The sequence below is a fragment of the Quercus robur genome, chromosome 12 (genome assembly GCF_932294415.1).
Source record: "Quercus robur chromosome 12, dhQueRobu3.1, whole genome shotgun sequence".
NCBI lineage: Eukaryota > Viridiplantae > Streptophyta > Magnoliopsida > Fagales > Fagaceae > Quercus > Quercus robur.
In genome coordinates this window covers 38,619,188-38,636,242 of record NC_065545.1, presented here as the reverse complement: position 1 = coordinate 38,636,242, position 17,055 = coordinate 38,619,188, and the positions used below count along the sequence as shown (strand labels likewise).

The 17,055-nt window shown below is 39.3% G+C and overlaps 3 protein-coding genes and 1 pseudogene across 3 annotated transcripts; 2 read left to right on the top strand and 2 right to left on the bottom strand.

The window, feature by feature from the left end:
* The first annotated feature begins 553 nt into the window (after nucleotides 1-553).
* LOC126710669 (small nucleolar RNA snoR118) lies at nucleotides 554-645 on the top strand (annotated as a pseudogene).
* A 5,274-nt stretch (nucleotides 646-5,919) lies between these two features.
* On the bottom strand, nucleotides 5,920-7,432 carry LOC126709598 (uncharacterized). The gene is made up of 2 exons (XM_050409895.1): nucleotides 7,086-7,432; nucleotides 5,920-6,116 (listed from the first exon to the last, which is right to left on the bottom strand). The coding sequence occupies exons 1-2, from the start codon at nucleotides 7,426-7,428 to the stop codon at nucleotides 6,016-6,018; spliced, it is 444 nt and encodes a 147-aa protein (XP_050265852.1). The 5' UTR covers nucleotides 7,429-7,432; the 3' UTR covers nucleotides 5,920-6,015.
* Nucleotides 7,433-7,653: 221 nt separating this feature from the next.
* LOC126708483 (uncharacterized) lies at nucleotides 7,654-10,789 on the bottom strand. Its single transcript, XM_050408276.1, has 3 exons — nucleotides 10,655-10,789; nucleotides 9,797-10,084; nucleotides 7,654-7,743 (listed from the first exon to the last, which is right to left on the bottom strand). The coding sequence occupies exons 1-3, from the start codon at nucleotides 10,787-10,789 to the stop codon at nucleotides 7,654-7,656; spliced, it is 513 nt and encodes a 170-aa protein (XP_050264233.1).
* A 2,371-nt stretch (nucleotides 10,790-13,160) lies between these two features.
* LOC126708482 (uncharacterized) lies at nucleotides 13,161-13,796 on the top strand. The gene has a single exon (XM_050408275.1). It carries the CDS (start codon nucleotides 13,161-13,163, stop codon nucleotides 13,794-13,796), a length of 636 nt encoding a protein of 211 aa, XP_050264232.1.
* Nucleotides 13,797-17,055: the final 3,259 nt, after the last annotated feature.

The window sequence follows — 17,055 nt, the reverse complement described above, 5'->3', positions numbered from 1 at the left end:
CTTATTTTGCAAGAGACCAAGGAAAACCTAAATCTTCAAGCAAAACCCATTTTCAGAAAGGTAGGTTTCTTTTTGGGTAAAATTGTCCACTATAAATTCTACGGACCATCTTGACTGTCCACACATGGAACCCTAATTTTAGCTTCTCTCTTCAGTTTTCACCTTGCTTTCCTCTGTGTCTTTGTTTTGATTATTGTTTGGTCAAATAGTCCTTCATTTTGCCCAATGATGTACAAATCAAATTAATTGAGCGGTTTGGCATGGTTTTTATTCATTATCAGCCCTTTACTCACCACCACTTTCATTACCACCACAACCACCATCTACTCTTCATTTAACATACGTACATATATATATACACACACACAATTTTGTTTTTCTTTGGTGGTGGTTTGTAAAGGCTTTTGATGAATGCCCATTGCCTTAAAAAACTGTGGATGATCATTTCAAAGCTATGAGATCTGAGGGCTTTTCTTTATTTTCCTTTACATGCATTTATTATATTATATTATGTGTTTTGATTTGGGTTTTTGTTGTTGTTGTTGTTGTTGTTGTGAATGATGATAAATGCACTGGGCTCTGAGCAGTTTTAATTTATCACTGCATTATTGATGGAAATGCAGCCTAGAAAGCTGTTTCTGATACTAAGAATTTTTTATATGTATATATAGTTGAGCACATTGTAAAATTTGCAAGATTTCTTGTTCTTTGAATTATTCTATGTAATGTTGGGTCATAATATATTTTTTAAAATAGTGAAATTCTTTCATATTTGCTTGCTTACTGTTGTTTCTTTTAAACTGTGGAATGTTATAATAGTAAACAAATAATTGACTATAAATTTTGGTCACACCTGCCTTAAGATCGACATTAATTTTTTGCATTTTGGTTCCTTTTCTAAAATGCATGTGGCCCTTGCTTGGCTATGGTTATAGTTGGTAATTCCTGATTCCTTTTCTATTTCTACTAGTTTGCTAGATATTTTTAGACTATTTTTTTTCTTCACTTATTTGATTTCTTTAACCCTAAATTGCATTGAAAGAGAGTTGAAGACTTTTTCATCTGCCCAATGATGAATTTAAATTGCATTGTGACAGTTATTTTGATTTTCATTTTGAACCCCCATTGGCTCATCCAGTGAGCCCACCAGCTTGTGTTCTAGACTACTAGTTGCTGCTGGCTGTTGGCTGCTGGTTGTGGTGGTGGTTGTGGTGGTGGTGTTGGTGGTGGTGATGATGATGGTTGTTGTTTTTATTGTTGTTATTGTTGTTTTTATTTTTCTTGTTTCAAAATGTGGGAAGGCTCTTAATGAAAATCATAAGCTTCACTGTTCTTGAATACACGATCTGAGGGCTGCAGCAGCTTCTTCCCCGTAACCAACCCTTTTCCTCCTTTAAATTGGTGTATTTTTGTCTTTTTAAATTTTTTGTTGCATAAATTGTTGTTCCAAATGGAAGCAGTTGTCTTGATTACTCAATTTAACCCATGCATGTGCAGTTGGTTGGATGTTTCAGATCCAAAAGCACTGATTAGGGTCTTTGGCAAGGTTATGGTCTCAATTACCTCTTTTACTGTATATTAGGTCTGTTTGGGATCTGCTTATTTTGTTGAAACTGAAAACTTTTTGCTGAAAATAATGTTGATAAAGGTAAAAGTTAGCTAAAATAGTATAGTGAGATCCATGAATAGTACCAAAAAGTATAGTGGGGCCTATGAATAATAGTAAAAATAAGCCGAATAGTAAAATAAGTTGGTAAAAATAATTTTTGCCAAACACACACATTATATAGCTTTTATTTATCACATATGTGACTGAATATTTTGGCTGAATGGTTTATGCACTGGGCTGTGAGAGCTACATTGCTTCTTTAGATGGAGTTAGATCTAGAAAGCTCTATATCTGGATCTACCTGAAACAATTGCTGTATCATGTTTTGATTGTTGGTATACGGGATATAGATGATCTTCTGTCTTTTGACTAACATACTTAAATTGTGGAGAGATTTTTTATTATTATTTCTAAATGATGTTGCTTTGTCTAAGTTATGCCTTCTGTATGATTGAAGTCTTTGAGCTTCACAGTATTTACACTGCCCAATGATGAAAAATAGTCCTGTTGAGCGGTGCTTTTGTTTTCTCGTTTTTAGCCTCCATCTCTACTGCCACACTCACCATCATCAATACGCTGCTGTTGCTGTTGCTGCATCTTCTTCTCCTTCTTCTTCTTCTTCTTCTTCTTCTTCTTCTTTATTATTATTATTATTATTATTTTTTTATTGGTTTTGGTAGATGTGGTAGTGGTTGGTATTCTTATTGCCATAAAAGATGTTGAATGGCTTTTAAAGAGAATCATAAGTTTCACTGTCGGTGAATCATTATAGCTATGAGATCTGAGGGCTGAAGCTTAGTTAATTTTTTTCCCTTGAAGCATTTTAATTTACAAGTTTTGGTTCCAGAAGTGTTATATATTATCCGGATATCTTTCAGTCTTACTTTACTTTATTCTCTTACACTTGTTTTATATAAACTTTCAGATTATGATTGCTAAATATGTAGTAAAAGTTATGGTTACAATTTGTATGTTTGCATAGCTGCTACTCCTTGAGTACTTTCAGTTGATCTTAGGTTTGTGAAGTAGCCTTGGATATGGTGCTGTAGGTTTATCATTAAATATGATATCACCCACCATCCATTTTGCCCGATGATGTACAACTCAGAAGTATTGAACGATTGCATTGTTTTCATCCATGGTTGCACTTTTTGCACCACCAAATGGACTGTGTGTTTCTGTGTGTGTGTGTGTGTGCGCATGCACACGTGTGCTTGTATTTGTGTTTACTATTTGGTGGTGTGAAAAGGCCTATGGTGAAGCCAGTGGCATTAATCAGAGATGATCTGTTTTAAGCTATGAGATCTGAGGACCTTGCTTTTAGCATTTTCCTTTTGGGTGGTTTTGAGTCATTTCTCTGTAATCTGTAAACCTTGGATGATGTGTTTTGAGATAGAGATCTATGGTCTTTTCTTTTCTTTTCTTTTTTAATTGTATTTATTTTCTAAATGTTATTTTATGTGTGTTGGGTGTGTTTCACATAGTGATTTGCTTTGGAAAATGAAACAAGGATTGGTGAGAAATATTTAGTTTAACTTTACGGTTTTTTTTTTTCTCTCTGTCTCTCTCTGGGTTATTTACCCTGTGATTTGAATTTATGGGGATTCCAGTGTTGTTTTTTGTTTATTGATTTTCATTCTCTAGTTTGTTTTCATTTTTTGATTTTGTATTGACTTTACTAAAGCATGGTCTTGTTAAATACACAAAGGATGATGTTGAATAGCGAGTTTATAGTTTGCTGAGGTGGTCTCTCGTCATATTTGTTCTTTTAGTCCAGAATCAGTGGAGCATGTATTTTTCTTGTGTGGACAAAACCCTCTTCCGCCTGCTTAATTTCTTCATGCCTGGTTCAGGCTCCATCGGTGATTAGGTTAAATACCTGTTGTACTTGTACCTAATAATTTAGTGGTACACTCAGAGATTTACTTTTATTTGTGGCTATTCTACGTGACCAAACATGGGTGCTACAATCTAGTTTTTGACAATGAATGAATCCTTGTAAGCTGGTCCTCTCCATCAACAGGGTTTTTCTTACTCCACAAACATGCTTGGTCTTCCTTGGCTCCAAGTTATCGTAAACCTGTTCATTGAACCTTTACCCCACGGGGTTGGTTGAAGTTAATTTTTGGTGCTGCAGTTTGTATTGATTGTATTTCTATTCTTGGTGTGCGGTCAAAGTAAGAAACTCTTGGGGAAGCTCTTGTGGGCTGAAGTAAAAGTTGTGTCGTTTGCAATCTTTGAAGAGAAGAATCCTTGGATCTGATGTCATTTTTGCGGCGCATTCCCGGAATCTACTCACTTGTTTGAGAGACTTATGTACCCCCAACTGGACTAATAATATCTAGGCCTAGCTGATGCCTCTTTAAATTTTTTGGATTTCTCCTCTTTTGTGCACATGGAAGCCAATATGGCTCGTCACTTGTTAGCCTGTTGGGCACAATTGTACATGAAGGGGCCTTATCTGGGTCATCCTAAATGGTTTGGGCTCCAAGGCTTCTTTTCTCAATAAATGAAATTATTAGTTGCAAAAAAGTGTTATGCTTTCCTTATTGATTTGACATATACCTCTTGGATTAAAATGTTGATTATTTGAATTGTGTATGTGTGGATCGTAATGAGATAACTGAGTTGTTTAATGGCTATGTATCATTTTATTAATGTCATCGATGACAATTTTTTCCTCCCCTCGACTCTCACCTTCCAACATATGAATAAAGGCTTGAAGATGTACTGATAAATGGAAAACAACAAAAGAAAGTAGAGATCGATCGTACACGGAAAATTGGTTTTTAGTAAAGCAGCATTAGGATCGTAATTATGATCCTGGTATACCTCAAAAGATCCACTAACCATTTACAATGCATCATACTAAAAATCTAAGAGTTAGGAAGGCCACAGAAAAAGGGATAGCAATGTGTTCATGGCAACTAGATTTGATTGGAGAAAGGAAACGAAAGCGAGAGAGAAAGTGACAGAGGGTCTTCATCACCATCTTTATTGTTTTTGTTTGTCTGTGGCTCAGAATGCTTCTCCTGGTTAATTTTATTGTCCATTTTACAAAGAAATTAAGGCATGACTCCCTGTTTCTTTAATTTGTTTTCAGGTACTTGCCCCTCTGTGGAAGATTTAGACATATCATATTCCCCACATTTTCTGAAATTATCCCCGGAAAAGGTAGTTGGACTGACATCATTTCTACCAAATTCGAAATCTATTTGTAGAATTCTTTGTGCCTCTAGAACTACTCTTCATCCTCTTGAATTCACGTTCTTGGTCCACAATATGTTCACTACTTTCTTGAAAACATGGTTTGAGATTCATATCCTGCTTCCTAGTATCTCTTTCTTGTCTCTGCTAGAATAAAAAGCTTCATCAGTACTATACTGATATTCTAAGGTAATCAGCACGTTTATCTATTATTTAAAACCGGAAGAACAAATTAAATTGCACATTTGCCATGATTTTACGGTAAGGAACATAAGTTACATAACATATTGGCCTTTGAATAAAAGTTAACTGACATTTTGTTAAAAACAAATTGGAGGTACTTAAGTTAAAACCAAATCAAGATGAGAAATAGATAAATCGATAATTGAAGAAGCATATATATTCCAATCAATCAAGCATCGAATCTTCACTTGGCATTATGTACAAGTTATATGCTACACTACATACAATGAATTCCTCAAATTCAGTAATTAATCCTTTCTTTTTTTAAAAAAAAACCAAGTGCATTCTAAAAATATAAAATATAGAGTGGAGTAGTACTTCTATAGACCAAGTCACAAAACAGAAGAAGAAATTTAAAAAATTTCATTTAAACATTGGGTATTTACTGAATGTAGTATATATATGTGCGTGTGTGTGTGATTACCATTTGGGAACTCTGTATGTCTTGTAAACAACTAAGCCTTCTTCCACGAAATACACCCCATAAATATAACAGTTTATTCCAACTTGCCAAGGACAAACAGGGTAATTTAAAGACGTGAATGAAAATGTGTAAGTGGATCCCTATATAGCATTTGTCATTTATATGGAAGAAAATTAAGCTAAGTACAACTTACGCTAAGAATTTTCAGGAAGATAATTAGATGAAAAAATTAATAGATCAACCCCGTCCAAATTTCCTTTGAGAGCCATGTCATTCTTAATCATGCATTTAAGCAATCTCTTGTAGTTTCTTCCATAGCTGCATAAAAGAATTTAGAAATATGTATTGAATGTCAGCAGGAGGGGAGCACTTTAATTCACAAAAGCAAATGCCAAAACAAACCTTTCTAAGTCTTTTGCAAAAAAGTAAAGTGCAATATTATCTTATGTGGCATGATTTTGAGAGAACTGAGTTGGCCAAGCACTTAAGCGAGGTACTTCCTCCAATATAATTTTTTGAGGAAGCTTGAGAACTACTTCAAGAACTTTAGGTGAAGCATTAGTTGATAAGTGTGCTTGCATCCCATAACAAGAACTTGGAAGTTTTTCACTTCTCTGCATTTCAAATTCCCCTCTGCATGAAATGTTAGACATTTTTGCATGAGACATTTCTATCAAGGCACAGAAGTGACTTCGAGTTTTATTAAAAAAAAAAAAAAACACACACACACAGCAATGAACTTTCAGAAAAGAGCAAAAGACCATACTGCCAGATGCAATGAATCTGGGGAACAGCAGAAACTTGAGAAGGAATGACTTTTGTAAATGAGGTAAAGTTTCTCAAATAAGGCCTTTCATTGGAAGGAAATGTGGTATTTGAATTATTCGTTTTTATTGAACATGCTGCTTCTGTGGAATGCTCAATATGCCGGCTCACATCATCAAATTCGTTTTTTAAGCCTTTTTTAGCAAGATGACTAAATGCATTCAATGAATTGTTTGATTGTTCATGACCCTCAACTACCTCAATATCATGATATTTGGATCCTGATGAAAAGGTTTCACCACGCGATACAATTTCATTTCCACTCATTGATGCAGAAACACCAGAATTAGCAACTGGTGAACTAACTTTAGATTGTAACACAGATGTATACTTCCCTTGAGTTGAGTTCCATTTTGCATGGTTTAAGTTCTTCAAATCCTCAACAAGAGAAAAATTGGAAGCTAGTGGTTTAACCTTCGCATCAGTAGCATTTGAGCTAAATGACATAGATTTTCTCATCATTCTGAAACATTCTATTCTCTTATCCTCAGCAGCAGTATTGCTGGAAAATTTTTTCTTTTGGACAACAATGTCTTTTGAAAGTTGACCTTTCACTTTTGAGTCCATAATGTTGAACGATTTTGACTTAAAAAGAGAACCTGTGAGGTCAAAAATTTTAAATTAAGTGAACTAAATCTCAAACAAACATTATAATGAACAAGTCAACACATGATTAACTTATCCCACTGCAACCAACTTTGTTATTTTCAGGAATATAATTTGAAGATTGGTTATCTAAAGAATTAACTTGATGGTCTGGCTTCATTTTCGACTTACCCGAGTTCTTAAATGAAGAGTCACCACGAAGTGGACCTCGTCTGAAGGTTCTTGATGCCCCAGATAATTTCACATTTGTTTCAAGAGTCCTTTTTGTCGCTGTTACAGCTTCTATATTGCTTGCAGGTTTCTTAGCAGAGAAGAGAGAAGAAGAATTTACTTTCTTTGTTTGGTTTTCCTTGACACCTGATTTTTCTACATTCAATTTTAAACCATCCTTACATCTTAAAGTGCTAGAATTTCCAGAGCTTTCCATACTTTTATGCATGAATGATGCTTTTGATGTTCTAGCTGCTTTTTGATCTTTATGTTGATCTCCTTTTTCAATTCTCTCCTCAAGCATGCACTCTTCGCACAACCAATTGCCTTCAGGAACTTTATCCAGCACAACACACATGCAATAGCTGTTTGATAGAAACCAGAAAACCGCAAAAGGTCAATTTTGTCACCTTCCCAAGGGCAGACAATGATGGAACACTCATGCAGGAAGTTTTCTTTTAAAATTTATTAAAAATATGTGTGTGTGAGAGAGAGAGAGAGAGAGTCAAAGATTCAGAAGATTAGTCATTTACATGTGCTCTGCCCCATCACTGCATTTGCTACAAATAGCAAGCAACTCCTCACGTCCTGCATCTCCACAGATATCACAAACTCTCATCTGTTCAATTGCAAAAGGAAATTAGTCTGTCAATGTTTTTCTTATAGACACTATACAAAAGAACTACAGAGATCCTACATCCATGAAGAAGAAAAATGATGATGGACAAGTAAGCAGACAGACATATAGATTTACATGCAAAGGCGCACGTATGACTTAAGTCAAAACTATAGCTTGGCTTCATCCAAAAGCAAGTCAAAATATAATATTTTAAAATTTTAACTTTATTCATGCAAATATGTGTAAAAGTTTTGAATATATTTAATGGTGCAGTACTAGAAGTCATAATTTTGTTAATGATGGTTTTATCAAATTCTGTAAGTAACAAAGAATATCCAACTTTCACTATCAAATTTGGTGTGATACCAACATGTTGGATATGTCCAATAAGTTCACATGTATCAATTTAAGTCTAATATATATACACTAATTTTATTTGTGTCAAATCTTGGTGCAATAGCGAGTTCTCTCCTCCAACGTGATGTGTTGCAGGCGAGTTTAGGAATCAACCTTTCCAAAATTTGTAGGTAAAGTTGCTTACCAATCAAATCTCCTATTTGCAGGTAAAGTTGCTTATCAATCAAATCTCCTTGACCAGAAAAAGTAATCTATAGCCTTGTGTATTGGGAGCTTCATGTAACCTAATTTCATCTAGCCAGCATAGCAGTTGATAGCAGTGGTGGAAACAGTGATGACTGTATAACCTATTTAAAATTAGTTGAAGTATTTCAAAATAGGAGGAAGAACAAAAGGCATGTTCATCACAGTGGTTGGAAGGGTTATAATTGCGGAGAATGGACTGGAGGTTGTCGCTCTAGATGGAATTTAATGGGAAAAATGCTCATGGAAGATGGCCTGTTCTAGATCTATGGCCTCGGTGAAAGCATTGAAAGAGCTAAATAACCTAAATTTGATCAATGGACAAGTCTTTCGAATTTGTGAAGTGGTATGAAAATGATCTTAAATACATTGCTAACTTAAGCTATTCATTCCAAACAGCACCTAGAAATTCGATTATTGAAACATAATACTAGACTGTATAGCCTCCATCAAACATTAAAAAACAATCAATGAATTTTTAGGTGAGGTAAAATTTGTACCCTAGATTTATTAGTATTACATTAGGTTCCCCAATTATATTCCAACTTATAATTGCATTACAATAATTATTTTTTTTTGAGAGAGTTGCATTGAATTTGATTGTCCTTGTAAATAATAATACTATTTATATTTTATTGGTCAATGCAATAAGGTTTTTGAATATAATTGGGGAACGTAATGTAGTGCACCTAAGTCAATGTACCATTGAGCCTAAGATACTAAGATATTATACGTAATTTTTGTCTTGTTTGGTGATATAGAAAATACAATAGTAATAATTTATTTTATAATACCAAAAAAGAAATTAAAACCAATCATATTCTACAACTGCTTATATGATTAACTCCAATTAACTCAATATAACCTTATGGCCATGCTCATTATATCAGCCACACAAATTCACCTTTGCAAATTAACTCTATATAGGGAAATATTTTCTACTAAATCATTGGTAATAAGGTCTATCCTCCTACCTCAAATTTTACTCTTACTTACTAGTGCATTACTTGATTTTCATTACCTATGAAAAGGCTGTCTTAGATGACTTCCTCATTGCCAAGTCTAACTCCTAAAAAATGCATACCTTTGTGATTCTGCTTTCCATCTATTACCATCAATCATAAAGTGATCTCAAAAAATAAATAAATAAAGTGATATCAAAAAGAGCATAATGATAACAAAGTTAACATGTTGAACAATATATTTGTCAGTAGCAAATATAATTGAATAAAGATACAGTTTCCAGAAAGCAACAATATATAGCTAAATAAAGATACAATTTTAGGTTCATTGAAACTTCTTTTTAATCGTTTGAGTTTTTAACAGTCAAATAGAAACTTAATAAACAATTCGAATTAGATTTCATGATATCTCAATTAGGTAGATAAGCAATCCACTCAATGCCATAATTGTATATAGCTGTAAACTATACCAAGAAGGAAAAATTACATACTTCATACTCCAATGTAATTGATTTATCATTATAGCCAGCAAGCTGGGATTGCGAAGGATGCTTCCATTTATGGGGTTCCTCAACCAACTCGCTAGAATTCCCAACCTCGACCTTTTTATCTGAACATGATCCAGCTTTAATTACTGGGTTTCCACAATTCATTTCAGTATCATCTTTCACAAATCCGACATGGATATTCACATCCTGCAATTGACCACCAACCCTGAATGTTGTCACTTTTTTTAATGATGATTCCGCCTGTTCCTCAAAGCAATCAGAAGGCTCTCCCTGAAAATAAACACATAAATTTCAAATCTATTATCATGAAAAAATTGATTCACCAACTAATGAAGAATCTAAAAGACACACCTTCAGCGAGCTGGCACAGCCAAAGAAATCTCTTATGGAAGAAATTTCTGATTGAAAAATCCGCTACTGCCTGTGAAGATTCTCTGTTTGGCCTCCAAGGATGATTAGTGGTCACTTTGTCAAAATGACTACTACCCCGATAATGAAAAGAAAATTGATCATTTATAGCCTTTCTATTTGTAGGAGAACCATCAATTACAGTTGAAGTACATGATAAATTCTGCATGTCACTAGCACTAGTTTTTGTGTCGTCTGATCTACTGATGCACGATATGTTATCCCCAAGGCCCTCTAATTCTTTCTACTTCTGTAGATGATTTGAGTATGTATGAGGATAAACTATTTGTGGTTTAGGAAAACCATATTTGTGGTTTACAAGCATCTCAATGTTTTCTGAAACGTCCATAGACCTTAAAGTAGCTTTACTTTCTATGTTTTCAGAGAATGAATCATGACTCGAACATGCTCTAAAAACGTTACTCATCTCACTGCTTGCGTGCTGTCCACCGTTGCATCCACAACTTGATGAAGGAGATAACAGTTCAACATCACTAATATAGCTCCCAAGCACTGCCTTTTCTTACATGTGGTTTCATCTGAAAACTCATTGGCCTTTGTGTCCATTAGTGATGCCACTTGTTCAAGATGCATACAGGATGAGCATGGGGCAGCGGACACGTGCATTTACTGCATCCTTCCCTCTTTTGAAATCTCTTTTTGGGTAGTTGCATTTCCTAGATTCTTCTCCCATTTGAAATGTATAGCTTGAGAAATGTCTATCAAATTGTTTTTCATTGACGGATGATCCCTGATATGAATGCTATAGAAAATTAAAACCACAAAAGGAAAATCTGTATATATATATGCAAAATTGTTTACGTATGGCCGATGCCTAATGTTATATTTATATGAGCATAAGGGTTATTTGATACAAATGCATGGTGCCATATTTTGCAATTTTGGACACATATATAAGGCAGGAGAACAATGCAGTATTTTAATAAAGAGAAAGGAAAGATACAGTATAATCAAAGAAAACATCTGAAAATTAAATAATTTAGTAGACTATATAAGGTATATCTTAGCCATGTATTGTTAATTAATCAGGTCATCTACTCAGGAAAATATCTTTGCAAGCTTAATTATGTAATGTTATTTCCTTGAAACCTTAAACAGGTTCAAAGTGATGAACTCAATCACTCAACCGAAGAAGTGTACTAATGGACTCACTCCACCCAATTCATCTCTTTTATCATGCATGGTGATGGGGGTTTGGTGGCTTTAATGGCCAGTGATGGTCAGCAGTAGTTGATGGGTGAAGCTTTAGGTGGGTTTGGAGCAGCCATTGGCAGCATGATAAGGCTCGGTTGGGTGGTTAATGTAGGTGACTAACGGTATCATGGACTCCTGGGTGTAGGTTGACAAGCGGAGTTTGATAGGTGATAAGGATAAAAGAGATTGATCATAAAAGATAAGCTGACGGTTTATAGGTGATGGGATCTACTGAGCCGTCAGCCCCCATTTAATGACTGACAACGGGCGAAAGTTGTAGGGAGAGGCACCAGAGGCATCCAAAGGCTGACGGGATTATAAAGCTGAAGGGATCCTAAAGCTGACGGGATGAAGACTGAAGGCATAATGTAAGCTGACGGCACTAGTCAAAGAATGCTTGCTAACCACGTTTGCGTGTATAAGGAAATGACTTGCCCTCCACGTTTTGAGAAACCTAAGAGGGATTCCTATATGGAAAGGATCCCGCAAAATACGCCCAAGAAGACTCCTATAAGGAAAAGACTTCTACTCCAAGGAAAATGGGTCAACCTCTACTACTATAAAAACCCAAGCACTCTCACGAACCAAGGTACGCATAATTTACCCTCTCTAGCACTCTAGAGTTGTGAGAATAGTTCTGACTTAACCTTCGGATGGTATTTGGCCGGCACCACACCGGTGCTCTCTGCTAGGTCCTTTCTTTTTGCTGTGCAAGTGCTGTTTGGAGCGCGCGAGGACCGTGTGGCTTACTGGTGATATTTTCGGCATCATCAGTTGGCGTCGTTTGTGGGAAACGTGTAGTGTAAAGTCATATTACTACTTCCCGAACAAAAGTTGCATGGTGCTCACCCGCTCAATGGCAACCGCTAACGACATTCAAGAAGAGGAACCACTCACGACTGCCCTCGAGAAGCAAGTTAAAACTCTTGTCGTTGCCATGGAACGCCTTACCAGGCAAAATCGCGACCTGGAAGAATAGCTGCGCCAGAAAAACGCAGCATCGGACAACCAAGGAGCAGATCAAGAAGGAACCAGCGCTGACAGAAGGAATCAAGAGGGACCCCAGGCCAGTAACGCCCCAAGCATACCAGAGCGTCAGAACGTGAGCCTCCCTTCCCTCGCAGATACGGCTTTGCCACCTATTATCTCAGAGATGTAGGTGATGAAGGAACAAATGGAAGTTATGATGAACGCTCTCAAGGGACAAGTGTCCAGCGATCTTGACGGCCTCGTTAACCGAACTAACTCACTGTTCACTGCGCCCGTCAACTCTTTCCCTCTGCCAAGTAAGTTCCGCATGTCGCAGATAGATAGTTATGACGGAGTCAGAGACCCTCTAGACCACCTAGAGACCTTTAAAACCTTGATGCACCTTCAAGGAGTAGCAGACGCAATCATGTGTAGGGCCTTCCCTACGACGCTGAAGGGTGCGGCAAGAATTTGGCTCAGCCAGCTGACACCCAACTCCATCAGCACCTTCAAGGAGCTAAGCGCTCAATTTACTGTACACTTCATCGGAGGACATCGGTACAAAAAGTCTACGGCTTGCTTGATGAGTATCAAGCAGCGAGAGGAGGAAACGTTGAAGGCCTACATATCCCGCTTCAATAAGAAGGCACTCTCGATCGACGAAGCCGACGATAAGATACTTGTCGCAGCATTCACGAATGGGCTGAAGAAGGGTAAGTTTTTGTTCTCCCTGTATAAGAACGACCCAAAGACCATGTCGGAAGTGTTTTACAGGGCCACAAAGTATATGAATGCCGAAGACGCGCTGTTAGCCCGAGAAGAGAGGCCTAAGAAAAGAGAAAGGCAGGAAGACACCCGGCAAGACCAAGGCCGAAAGAAAGCAAGGACGGGAGACCGAAGGGATGAGAGGTGCCCTAAGCCCCTGGGGGGAAGATTCACAAGCTTCACTCCATTGACCGCCCCGATAGATCAAGTCCTAATACAAATCAAGGACGAGGAGGCTCTGACGTTCCCTGGAAAGCTGAAGAGTGATCCCAACAAACGTTCTAGGGATAAGTATTGCCGCTTCCACCATGACCATGGTCACGATACGGCCGATTGCTATGACCTAAAGCAGCAGATCGAGGCCCTTATCAGACAAGGAAAACTGCAGAAGTTCGTTTGTAAGGAGAAAACAGATCCACCCCCACAAGACCAACACCCCCAACGGGATAATGAGCGGCTGAGACCTCCGATAGGGGACATAAGGATGATTGTAGGAGGAACGGCTGCCGCCGGGTCATCCAAAAAGGCCTGCAAAACCTACCTTCGGATGGTACAAAATGTTCAGCTGACGGGAGCCGTGCCAAAGATAGCGCGAAGAAAAGGCCCCATTATTGGGTTTTCATAAGAGGATGCGCGACGCCTTCACCATCCACATGACGATGCGCTCGTTGTCAGCTTACGGGTAGAAGACTACAACATGCATCGGGTGTTGGCCGACAACGGCAGTTCAACAGATATTCTATACTACCTGGCGTTCCAGCAGATGAAGATCGACAGGGAGCGATTGATTCCAACAAATGCCCCGCTTGTGGGTTTTGGAGGGAGTCGAGTATTCCCCCTGTGCGCGGTCACATTGTCCGTAGTGGTAGGCGATTACCCCCAACAGATAACCAAGGACGTAACATTCTTAGTGGTCGATTGCTTGTCTGCCTACAACGCCATCCTCGGACGACCCACGCTCAATTCGTGAAAGGCGGTAACTTCCACTTACCACCTGATGATTAAGTTCCCTACCGACTACGGAGTAGGGGAGTTGCGTGGAAGTCAGATGGCCGCGCGCGAATGCTACGTGGCTATGATGGAGATGAAGGATCAGGTCCAGGCCTTGAATATAGAAGAGCACCGGACGGTGACGGAGCCAGTAGAGAAGCTAGAAGAGATACTCCTTGACAGTTCCGATCCTGGCCGAACAACCAAAATCAGAACACTCGCTAACCCCACAATCCGTCAAGAGCTCATAACCTTTCTCAGAGGCAATCGAGACGTATTCGCCTGGAGCCATGAAGATATGCCAGGAATAGACCCTTCAGTCATGGTGCACAGGTTGAATGTATCGCCCTCCTTTCCACCTGTCCGACAGAAGAAGAGAGTGTTCGCCCCCGAACGAGATTGGGTCATTGCAGAAGAAGTCCGCAAACTACAGGAAACAAGTTTCATTAGGGAAGTCTACTACCCCGATTGGCTAGCGAACGTAGTAATGGTTAAGAAAGCTAGCGGAAAGTGGCGGATGTGTGTGGACTTTACCGACCTTAACAAAGCCTGCCCCAAAGATAGCTATCCCCTCCCAAGGGTCAACGTCCTAGTAGACTCAACGGCCCATAGACGCTTTCTCGGGGTACAACCAAATCCGAATGCACGAAGTTGATCAGGAGAAAACTTCGTTCTTGACCAGCCAAGGCCTCTTCTGTTACAAAGTAATGCCCTTCGGCCTGAAGAATGCAGATGCAACGTACCAAAGACTTATGAACAAAATGTTCGCGCAGCAAATTGGGAGGAATGTCCAGGTCTACATTAACGACATGCTAGTAAAAAGCCGAAGGGAGGAAGATCATTTGAAAGATCTCGAGGAAACATTCAACACCCTTCGTTCTTACAACATGAAGCTCAATCCAGGAAAATGCGACTTTGGGGTGACGGTGGGAAAATTCCTAGGATTTATGGTGTCCTAAACAGGGATCGAGGCAAACCCGGACAAGATCTGGGCCATTATAGAGATGGCGCCACCAAGAAATGTGAAAGAGGTACAAAACCTCAACGGGAAAATAGCAGCACTAAATAGGTTCTTGTCAAGGGCGACGGATAAATGTTTGCCCTTCTTCCGCACGCTGAAGAGATCATTCGAGTGGACTGCCGAATGTCAGCAGGCGTTCGAGGAGTTGAAGGCTTATCTCTCCTCCCTGCCACTGCTGAGCCCATCACAGCCAGGAGAAAAGCTTTTTCTCTATCTAGCCGTCTCCCCCGCAGCCATCAGCGCTGCCTTAGTCAAAGAAGAAGAAAAAGTACAAAAGCCCATATACTACGCGAGCCGAGCGCTTCGCGGTGCTGAAGAAAGATACCCGCCTATGGAGAAACTTGCCTTTGCGTTAGTTACGGCGGCCCGCAAGCTCAAACCGTACTTTCAAGCCCATACGGTGAATGTCCTGACTAACAAGCCCTTGCGACGGGCGATGAGCAATCTTGAGGCTGTGGGTCGACTGGCGTTATGGGCTATAGAGTTGAGCGAATTTGATATCCAGTACCGCCTATGAACCGCCATCAAAGGACAGATCGTCGTAGACTTCATAGCAGAATTCACTCATGACGAAGACAAAGGGGCAGAAGAGTCCCCTCATTGGAGCATATATACGGACGGGTCATCAAACAGACAAGCCGGAGGGGTTGGCATTGTGCTACTATCGCCCGAAGGAGATATAGTTGAATGTATGGTCCGTCTCGACTTCCCCGCTACCAATAATGAATCAGAGTACGAAGCATTAATAGCAGGACTCGACCTCGCCAAAGCAACAGGAGCTGCGAGGGTAGTCATATACTACGACTCTCAGGTCATTACTAACCAAATAAATGGAGACTACGAGTGCAAGGGCGAAAGGATGAACAGGTACCTTGATCAAGTAAGGGCAAGAGTAGATGACCTAGAAGCCAAAATCGTCCAAATCCCCAGAGGAGAAAACGAGTGAGCCGATCGCCTCGCAAAGGCCGCTTCAGCAGAACATATGGTCATCCCTGGTAATGTACTATCTTTTGTTCAGATTTCGCCATTAATAAATTCCAGCAACGTGCAGGAAATAGGCTCTGACAGTAGCTGGACCGCGTTGTTAATTTCATACTTAAAAAACGGGGTGTTACCAGACAGAAAGGAGGCTGCAAGAAAGCTGAAGGTCTAGGCAGCAAGGTTTGTCTTAATAAAAGACGTCCTATACAAAAGAGGCTTCTCTCATCCATATCTGAGATGCTTGGATACGAAAGGAGCAGACTACGTCATGAGGGAGGTACACGAAGGAATCTGCGGAAACCATTCAGGGTCAAGGTCATTGGTGCACAAGCTTGTGTGAGCAGGGTACTATTGGCCCACTATGCAGAAGGACGCCGAGGCTTATGTCAAGACCTGTGACAAGTGCCAAATGTTTAGCAATATTATTAGACAACCAACCGAAGAGCTGACCCCGATGACGGCCCCATGGCCATTCGCACAATGGGGGTTAGATATTATGGGACCATTCCCTACAGCAGTACAACAGCTGAAGTTCCTGGTAGTGGGCATTGGCTACTTTACAAAGTGGGTGGAAGCTGAAGTTTTGGCCACCATTACGGAGAATAACGTACGAAACTTTGTCTGGAGATGCATCATATGCAGGTTTGGCATTCCTAGAGTCTTTGTCTCGGACAACGGGAGGCAATTCGACAACGACTCCTTCTGGGATTTTTGCTCATAGTTAGGATTAAAGAACCACTACTCCTCCCCCGCCCACCCTCAGGCTAATGGCCAGGTCGAAGTCACGAACCGATCCTTGCTCAAGATTATCAAGACTCGGCTCGAGGGGGCAAAGGGTATATGGCCTGAAGAATTACCAAGCATACTATGGGCATACAGGACAACGGCAAGG